Here is a 10,168-nt window from a genome sequence, read left to right on the forward strand (position 1 = left end):
TTTTAGAGACAGTTGCGATAGTAGAAAGCAAAAGCACTTTCAAAACGTTAATAAATATTATCTTAAAATATGTAGAAACATGTACAACAACTTCTTATTTTAATGGTTGAATAAATGCCAAATTTCAAACATAATTTTATGGAAACACTCTGATTTCATCTTGGTAGGCCTACTTGAACATAACTAACTTATTTATTATAACTTCATGTGACGTATTTTATTATATATTTATATCTTCTAAATTATATGTTATATATGATTCTTTAATATTTACTTTAATATAATAAAGATTGTTGCTCATTGTTTGTAGAATGGCGTTTGACTACTATGTTTACTAAAGCCACTGTACATATCGGTGAACTACTGTCTAGTCTTCTTGCGAACATGCGGGCGGTCACATGGTAGTTTTTATGACGCAATTTTCCCGCCACGGTGTATTGTGCGGCGCCGAATCCCGGAACGTGCTTGTTGTAGTTCTGATCAAAGAAGTATTAGTTTTAACTTTTGTGAATTTCTTAATCCTGCAGCGATGCCTACGGTTCACGACTGGATCAATAATCCATTGGGTGTTGTTGATGGGATGTTCGGTAAGAAGTAGCCGTCAAACTGTGTTTTTCCAACTAATACTTTTTCGAAGATGAGCGTGTGTCATTATTTGCTATGATGTTTTTTTACATGCACTGAACTATAAAAAATAACCATGCATAAAGTACTGAAATGCGATTATGCTTTATGTTCCTACAGCCCAGAGTCACTCCAGTCCAGACTGGGAGAAGAAAGTTGTGGAGTATTTCAAAGAGAAACTGAAACTAAGCGATGCTCACACATGGGTAACTTTAACTGTTAAAATCGTATTTTCACTGGTATTTGTAGTATTTTGACACATTAATAGCTTAGTGCAGTATTCTTGCTGAAGTAACTGAATCTAAGTGCTGTAGGATAGTGGCCAGTCAACTGTTTAACTTGCTGATATGAGGAGCGGTTTGTTTTGACAGATGACATTGATATTATGCAAAAGACCGATTCCTTTGACAGATTCCTTTGACATGCATACTGTCCTGAGTATGCATGGGGGACTGATGATAGTCATAATTAGTAGCCGAATGAATACGTTTAATGAGGGATAAGTCCTCAAGTTCATCTGTTGGACGTTGGTGTCATTCATCTCCTGGTTTCTCTAGGTTCCATCTCTGAATGATGTTCCCCTGCACTACCTGAAGCCTAATAGTCTTGTGAAATTCCGTTGCATGGTCCAAGATATGTTTGATCCAGAATTTTTCATGGGTGTTTATGAGATGAATGATCCCACATCAAACTCTAAGGTAAGTACTACTAACCCTGTGTGATTTAAAAATCCATTTGCACCGTTTTTTTCCCTTAAACACAACGGTATACATAAATACATGCTGCGTCCCAATTCGCCTACTTATACTACGACCTAAAAGTATGTACTCTTTTTGTGAAGAAAAAGTACATACTTTTGAGTGTGTAGCAGAAGAGTATGCAAGCTTTGGGACATACTACTTTGTCATCTGTAACGGACTCTGTTGCTTAGTTACGTGCATCACCGTTTAAACTGCCCTGTCAATCATCGTCACAATTCAAATCCTCCACATTCAATTTAATTTCCTACTGTATCTGAGGGAAATGTAGTAGCACGTTGATCTGCCATTCGTGGGTCTTTAATGCAGAGACTCCCCTCATGTGTTTGCAGTTTAAATATAATGATGCATTTAAAAGTTAATGGCCAAACGTATCATTACAAAAGTTCACAATGCTGCTACAGATGAAATATTATGTGGATAATATTGAATAAATATCTTTTCGTCAGGTTAAATACTGATAATTGCTCACTCAAACCCCTTTATCTAACCCTCTCCGTCGAACTCGCATAACCGTCATGTTTGTAGTTTTTAAACACTTTTTTATCTGCGTTTGTAGTTCTATTCGAATCCTCGTCCATCTCGCAATGGGTTGTGGGCAATATCAGCCATTAGAGTGCGCATCGATCTGCACTTCGAATTCTGACTGGAAATAGTAGACCATCCGGGAATTTTTGGAATACTCTTTTCAACATACTACGATTTGGGACATACTAATTCTTTTTTCGAATACTATTAAGGACGGATAGTATGCAAATTGGGACGCAGCGACAGTCTATTCATTCTGTTTACGACCTTTGGGATTTTTGAGATAAAAGGCCAGTTTGAATAATTTCTAAACGTGTCCTTACTCTCAGCAGGTGAAATGTGGAAAATACAAAGATGTCACAGATTGTGGGGTGAGTAAATATTTGCACACAGCACACAGTCCAATGCATTTGTATTCTAAGCCTTATATAAATGCATGTTTATGTTCAAAATGTGGGTAAAATGTTTACTGTTAGCCTCAAATTTACCCTAATTTGATTCAATACAATTTATGGTCTCACTTTAGTTTAATTCTAGCTATTAACTACAACTTTTGCCTTGATAAACTCCTAATTACTGCTTATTAATAGTAGTTGTTAAGTTTAGGTATTGGATAGGATTAATGGATGGAGAATATGATCATGCAGAATAAGGCATTAATATCTGCTTTATAAGTACTACTAAAGTCAATATCCTTGTAATATGCATGTTAATAAGCATCTAGTTAGTAGTGAGAATTGGACCCTAAACTAAGTGTTACCCAATTTACCAAAAATTACACTATTAAAAAAAATCTGGTAAAATCTGCAAACCATTAATGTTAATAAACTTCTATTTGTTCATAATCTTGTGAATATTTAAAAAAATATGTTTGTTTTTTTTGTTTTTGTTTTTTTGCATTTTAAACAAAAGAAGTGTGGAAAAACACTTCTTCTGTGTGCTCTCCTGAAGCTCAAACAATAGTGCATAGCAACACCAAGATCATGGGTTCAAATCCCTATGAACTGAACATGCATTAAATTATAAAAATGTATACTTTCAAAGCAGTTTCTTCTAATTAAAGTGTCTCCATACAGCATACATGTAAATGCCCTCAGGGGGTTGTTGAGAAACTGACATGACAAAGTACAACAAAAAATATTTTTTTACTTTGGGTCTGTGCAGCTGCTTTTAAATAGACATAAGCAACTGGACTTTATATCAGCAGGTGGACTTTAACTCCAGAAACACGGTGACGTCAGAGAGACAGACATTTTATTGTGTCCCCATTCCGGGAGAATCTCAGTGGGTCAAGGAAATATCCTTTACATGGACCAAAGAACTATCTTACATTTACTTGAGATTTTACCAGCGTTTTGACAGCATATTATTGGTGGTTTCCCTTGTTCTTATTGACCTATATGGTAGTTCATCTATCCTTAACGACTCAGAACAGCTATGCGGGCACCAGCCAAGCGCGAGTGGTGCCCTCCACTTCCTATGTCCCTAACAGGCATAAACGCAGTTATGAGGAAGATGATGAGATGGACACACAGCCCCAACAGGTGAAAGATGTCAGTCAAGGTAAGAAGGAAAAATTTACTTCATCGGTCTGAAAAATGAATTTCCAGTTAGTATGTGGACATTTTTTAATCTATCAAGTATATGGGCTAATGTTGAAGATTTAAATTTACATTTTTCTTTAAACAGGAGCTCACAGTTCTGCGGAGTCCAATGGCAAGATGGAGCCGAAGCGTCAGGAGACAAAAGCCCCCAGTCAGGAGGACTCGTCCCCATCACACTGCACATCCAATCTGGACCTCAACTTCCCTTTGCCTGGAGAAAAGGGCCCAGCCTGCCTTGTTAAGGTTTAACTGTTCCTTCATTTTAAACTCTTACCCCATCATCTTGACAGACACCCAATTAAATGGCTTTTTTTCTTGTAGGTTGTCATTTTTAATGCATACTTTTTAGACTAACACTATAATCGAGTTTTCTTGAGCAGGCACATGTTAACATTGTAATTTGTTTGCTATAATATGATGGTTTGCTCCATTGAATTGTTCCCCACCTACACAGACAGCCGCGTAACTTGGTCATCCTCTGTAATTGGCAGGTATATGAGGACTGGGACCGTTTCAAACTGAATGACATGCTGGAAGTATTTGGCATCCTTTCTGTGGACCCTGCCTTAAGTGTGATTGCAGATGAAAGGTAATCTGCAATCATTTTGGGATGGTTGTAATTGCAATAGGAGGTTCTCAATTAAACTGTAATGTATTGTTTGTTTCATGTTTTCAGAGAGGCATCTTCACTGCTGGACCCCACAGAAGGCATGGAGACTGTGGAGGAGCAAAGAGTTCACAGCCCTCCTGCATCCCTTGTACCACGACTGCACATGCTGTATGCCCGGCCTCTAGTGCACAACAACCCACTACTGCCCTCCAGTGCCTTGGAGAATAATGGTGACCGTAAGACATAACTCTCATTATTCAGTGATTTAGGTTTTGCAGTGTAAATCAGTGTAGTATTATTTATATACTATTATAGCAGACATCCCACCTCTCCTGGAAGTTCTGTGAGTGTCCCGTATATTGATATTGGCTCCCTGACGCCGTAATATAATGTGGTATATTTTTAGTTTGTAATGCAATTTCTTGTAATTGTTGGGTGGGGGTGTTGTGCTTCCTCTCTGAAATTAGTCTGTTATAGTATTTAGTAATTTTTTTATTTAGCGTTTTCTTTTATATTTTTAGTTTTAATTTGAATGTTTTAGTAATTCTGTGCTTTTCTCATTTTATTAATATTTTTATTTCTACTTAGCTTTCATTTATATTTATTTTAGTCCATTTTAGTATTTGCACTTGAACTCATTTTATTTCAGTAGTTTCCAAAGTAATATTAATAATTTTCATTTTATTAGGTAAATTTTACATCTAATAATTACATGTCAGTGGTAATTCTATTTAATGAAAAGTGATTTGTAATAGTTTAATTACAACAGTGGTGTAAATGCAGTTGAATAGAGCTGCAACTGTCTATTATTGTTTTAATATTAATGATTATATTGACAAGATTTAAATATATTTTTAAGATATTAAAAGATATTGGCAAGATGAAACTCATTGTTCTTAATTTCTGATTATTTACTTGAACAATACTAATACTTTTATTAAGACATGAAAATACCATATAATCTATTTTTGTGGTGTCAAAATTGGTAGCTAGAGTTGTGATATATATTTTTTTTAGTATTGACATTGACTGTAGACATTTGGTATCGTGATTGTTGACTTCGGATGTCTGTGGATGCTGTCTTCAGATTTAAGCAGTGTTCTTGGGGAACTGGCTTCAGTCAGAGCAGAGCTGCTCACCTACCTCACACATGTCCTGATGGGGGATTCACTCGCTGCAGAGTACCTCATTCTCCATCTCATCTCCAATGTGTACGTTTCTCATTTCGAGTGGTTTAGTAGCATGCTGTTTAATTTATGTCTCTAATTTAAGCATTTTTATTGTACACTTTGGAAAGTCCCATGCCACCTATTTGCCAGATTTATTAAGATAATTTTCCACTTTAAAGAGATTGACATATTTCTTACACAAACATAATTACCCACAGTCATTCAGACTAAAGTTTGCATTGTGTCTTGATTTTAGATACAGCAGACGGGATGTTCTTCCTTTGGGCAAGTTCACATTGAATCTCAGTGGCTGTCCTCACAGCTCTCCATACACTGAGCATCTCTACAAGGTTATACAACAGCTTGTGCCATCTGTAAGTCCTCTAGATGTATATTTTGAATTGTATTACTTCTCTTATAGAAATAATTGATTAAATCCTATAATAATAGAAGATGCCATTGCTACTACTATTAAACTTGATTCCCCTTTCTTGGTAGTCATTCCAGCTATGCATGAGCCTGCATAATATGAACAGCCAACGCATGGTGCCCCGGAAAGATTACACGGCTAACCGCCTGGTGAGTGGGATTCTTCAGCTGGCCAATAACACGTCACTGTTGCTGGATGAGACACAGCTGGAGCAGGGCCAACTGGATACCACAGGTGAGAGCACTGATTATAGCAGAGAAACGTTGTGTGCTGACTAGACGTACAGTAGGAGTGCAAAAGTCTGTTTACATGAAACCTATAATCCATTTATAATCTTATTTATTAACATCTCAGTCCAATTGAAATTTAGATTTTATTGAAAGGTGTGCTGTAGATCTTAATCTGTTTGACAGGAAAATAATGTGCAATGCAAGCCTTTGAATCTGAATCTGAGTACTTTGTGATACATTTGGATTAAAAAAAAATATTGTGCACAGTGCTGATATATGCATGTTTGTAGGGATGCATATTGACATACGTTTCATTAGCTTCGTGAAGGAGACTTCGTGAATATCGTGAATATTTGCCACATTTACTAAATACGTTTTTTTTCTGGCATATTTTTTTAGATATGACATCAAAGCAAAAACACCAATTGTGCACACAGTGAAATTCTCCCAATAGCTTTCTCTTTTCTCTATTTTTTCGGAACACATGTAATTCTCATTTAAATGAATGTGTGAATAGGATTGCAAAATTTAGATTAACGTTTAGAACTTTCAAAAACAACTTTCCAAATCTGAAATTAGATTGCATTAATTAAAGGAAAATGAGACATTGATCATGTGACACTGTACAGATAGAGGTTCTTGCTTTCATTGAAGCTCAAGATGCTCTTTGTTGAAAAACATGATCATCAGGTTTTACACAAACCTGTGGAGTTCATGCAGCTCGAGTGATGTTATCAGTGGCAAAAGAGAGGCCAAACTAGTTCTGAGAGATTCTGAAATTCATGTCCATTACCGAATAAATAATGTGTAATGCAAAAAATGTCTTAATTCCAAAAAAACGTGATCTCAGTTTTTTGGACTCCAGCGTATGAGAAGTGTAGTGTCTGTCAGGAAGTGGCTGCTTGTGGTGTTGATAAATGCATGCATTTCTGTTTCTAAAAGCCTTTTTTATTCATAACAAGATATACATAGCCATAGTTGTTCTTATGCCAAATTTACACTGCAGAGATAGCACAGAAAGCTCTTCTGAAGTGGCATTTAGGTGTCTTTACATAGACTGTTTAATGCTGCTCAGAGGTGGCCAAAAGGCATTTACACAGCAATCGCAACTATACTGAGGGAGGAGGTGGGTCAGAGCAAGCATCATTTAGTCTGGCCATTTATGTAGCATTGCATTAGTACACTGAAGTTTATATAGTCATAAAGGGGACCTTTATGCAAGATTCACTTTTACATGGTTTGAACATAAATGTGTCTGGAGTGTGTGTGTAAACAACCACCCTATAATGGTTAAAAATCCATCCACTCCTTTTTTTTTTTTTTATAATTCCCATAAATCAGAAACTTTCCCAGATTTCTGCCTAATGTGACGTTAGCCCTGCCCATGATCTCTGCCCTATTAGCATAGATCCCGCCCTGGTTGAGCCACACACAGTCTGCTATGTTTATATCCTCACTATAATGTCAGTTACGTAGACATTATAACTGCTCTGTTTTTGAATGAACACAGAGTCTCAATGAGTCACTGAGGACTCTTTGGATTAATTTTATTTATGAAGGGAATGTGCCCAAGAAATGCGCAGTCAGTCAGTACAATGCAGGATTTGCACACAGGTTGAGCATACTTGGGGTGTGCTATAATTATCTGTGGGGTATTTTGAGCTGAAACTTCAGACACATTCTGGGGACACCTGAGACTTAAAAAAGGGGCATAATAGGTCCCCTTTAACTTGGATCGCCTTTAGAATTGAGAGTCTCCACCAATAGCCTTGACGTTCTACATTAATATCAGTACACTCATCATCCAGCCTCTGTCAGAGACACAGTTGCACGCTTAAAGGAAGTGTAAACATCCTTTTCTGAAGCAGCTGGAATTTACTTTTAGACTGCATTGTTCAATGTATTTATCTTGCTCGTTGTTCGTAGAGACACAAGGCTTTGTGTAATGTCTGTTCTGGGTGTAGGGGTGCAGAATATCACTGCGCTGGGGAACCTGATCTCCTGGCAGAAGGTTGATTACGACTTCAACTACCACCAGATGGAATTCCCCTGCAATATTAACGTGCTTATCGCATCCGAGGGCCGATCACTCCTCCCGGTAAGAACATCAGGCCTGAGTCTCTTTCAGCGTTTTATTATTAAAATATTACCCACATGTATTTGGGGGTGAATTAGAGAGACCGGCATCTTAATTTCCAACAGGTGAAAATGACTTAGGGGTGAATGCCTCTCCCATGGGAGTTGTTTCCATCGGGCAGTTGTAAAGACAGCTTAATATTTCCATTACAGTCCACAGGGTTGTCGTCAGCTCCCTGACTGGGCTCTTGCTGTGATGCTAACAGCCTGTGGAATGTGCTGTGCTATTCCTGTACGTCAGCTCTCTAGTTGCCATGGTGGCAACTCTACCACAAGGACATTAGAGGAAGAGGGCAGGACAAGCCATTTATTTAATGGCATGAAGCTCAATACACAGTATTTTACAAAGTTTAAAAAGGCACTAAAGGGTTATTATGGGTAGTTTCATGACTCCTTAATGGCTTCTGGCATTTCTGCAAACGAGAATTTTGAAATATCAAAGCTCAGTCGTTTCGAAAACATGGCACGGTACAAAAAGCAGCATTTAAATGAGTCTTTGAAGAGATTTTCTTCTTTGCTTTCCTCAGTCTGACTGTCAGGTTCACCTACGGCCCACCCTTAATCCACCTAACCTGGAAGAGTACCTGAGCGCGGTGCAGGTGGCGCAGGTTCCATCTCAGCTCAACAAGTATCGCATCTATCTGAGTATGGCACGTGCCCTGAACTACAACATTTCGGATGAGATCACAAAGGTCAGGATTTTGTCTATGTTGTCCGGATGTGTATTGTGATTTAAATGTCTTTAATTCAGAACTGCATACTTCACTTACTTTTTCTACCATAGAAAGATATGGTAAGGGTAGTATGCTTATATGATGTTCCAAATTCAGCACTTGTCTCATGGTTGGTGGTCTTGATCTGTAGGCAGTAGAAGAGGATTTCGTAGAAATGCGAAAAGATGACCCTCAGAGTATGTCTGCGGAAGACCTCCATAGATTGCTGGTTGTTGCGAGGTGAAGTTTTAATTGCACTTTCACAGCTAATCTAGTTCTGTTAACCATAATAAGCTAATTAAATACCAATTTGTATTCTGATTCAGGCTGCTGTCATTAAGTCACGGGCAGAACACACTCTCTAGAGATGGCTGGATGAAAGCCAAGCAGCTAGAGGTCTTGAGAACAAGTCGAACACCGCAACAGAAATCTGTGAACGGAAACGAGCCTTAAATATATATTGCTATTTACATGTACTTCAACAGTAACCATACTTGTTAATATTTTGGATTTAAAATGCAATGTTTTCATATGGCATATGTACAGATCAGTTTTTTTTTTTTTTTACTTCATTTTAAACTTGTGGGAAACCTTACAGACACTGGTGAAGTAGTTTTTTGATGTATGCATTGTTAAATTTTGATTTTGGTACTTGCATTGTATATCAACATTTATATGCAAACGCAGACATGTGACAAAGGATAACTGCCTTACAGCTAATATGTACACTTATGGCACAAGGGTATTGGGAAAAATAAAGTTTTGAATACTTTGCATATATAGTCTTATTTAAAATATGGGGTAACGATTTACAGTAAGGTTCCATTTGTTAACATTAAAGGATTAGTTCACTTCAAAATGAAAATTTCTTGATATTTTACTCACCCCCATCTTACTAAGATTGCTTTCTTTCTTCAGTCGAAAGGAAATTAAGTTTTGAGGAAAACATTCCAGGATTTTTCTCCACATAATAGCATGGCATATCAATGGCAACCAAAATGGTGGTCCAAAGGTCCAAATCAATGCAGTTTCAAAGGGCTTCGAAGGCTCTGTGCGATCCCAGACGAGGAATATGGTCTGATGTAGCAAAAACATCTGCCATTTAAATTTTTTTTTTTTTTAATGTATATACTTTTTAACCTAATTTGCTTCCGTTCTTCCGCCTACGTGTAGCGTGACCTTTCCAACGTGATTACGCAATCCGTGGCGAGCTGCAGAGCAGCACAATACGAGCAATTTAGGTTAAAAAGCATATACATTTCAATTTTATTTTTAAATGGCCATTCGTTTCACTAGGTAAGACCCTATTCCTAGTCTGGGATTGCGCAGAGCCTCTGAAGCCCTTTTGAAACTGCATTGATTTGGA

The 10,168-nt window shown here is 37.4% G+C and overlaps 1 protein-coding gene across 3 annotated transcripts; it reads left to right on the forward strand.

Moving 5' to 3' along the window:
• Positions 1 to 440: 440 nt before the first annotated feature.
• Positions 441 to 9,574, forward strand: mcmbp (minichromosome maintenance complex binding protein). Of its 3 annotated transcripts, none has more exons than XM_079842833.1 (16): positions 441 to 587; positions 745 to 830; positions 1,182 to 1,322; positions 2,240 to 2,281; positions 3,115 to 3,207; positions 3,344 to 3,473; positions 3,600 to 3,757; positions 4,006 to 4,103; positions 4,191 to 4,360; positions 5,212 to 5,335; positions 5,550 to 5,667; positions 5,792 to 5,957; positions 7,918 to 8,051; positions 8,617 to 8,781; positions 8,954 to 9,042; positions 9,129 to 9,574. In XM_079842833.1, exons 1-16 carry the CDS (start codon positions 530 to 532, stop codon positions 9,253 to 9,255), a joined length of 1,899 nt encoding a protein of 632 aa, XP_079698959.1. In that variant the 5' UTR covers positions 441 to 529; the 3' UTR covers positions 9,256 to 9,574. The 3 variants fall into 3 exon arrangements, with proteins under 3 accessions (XP_079698959.1, XP_079698960.1, XP_079698961.1); XM_079842834.1 differs by having other exon boundaries at positions 3,118 to 3,207; XM_079842835.1 differs by having other exon boundaries at positions 2,243 to 2,281.
• The last annotated feature ends 594 nt before the right edge of the window (positions 9,575 to 10,168 follow it).

This window comes from Gobio gobio (genome assembly GCF_949357685.1).
Source record: "Gobio gobio genome assembly, chromosome: 18".
NCBI lineage: Eukaryota > Metazoa > Chordata > Actinopteri > Cypriniformes > Gobionidae > Gobio > Gobio gobio.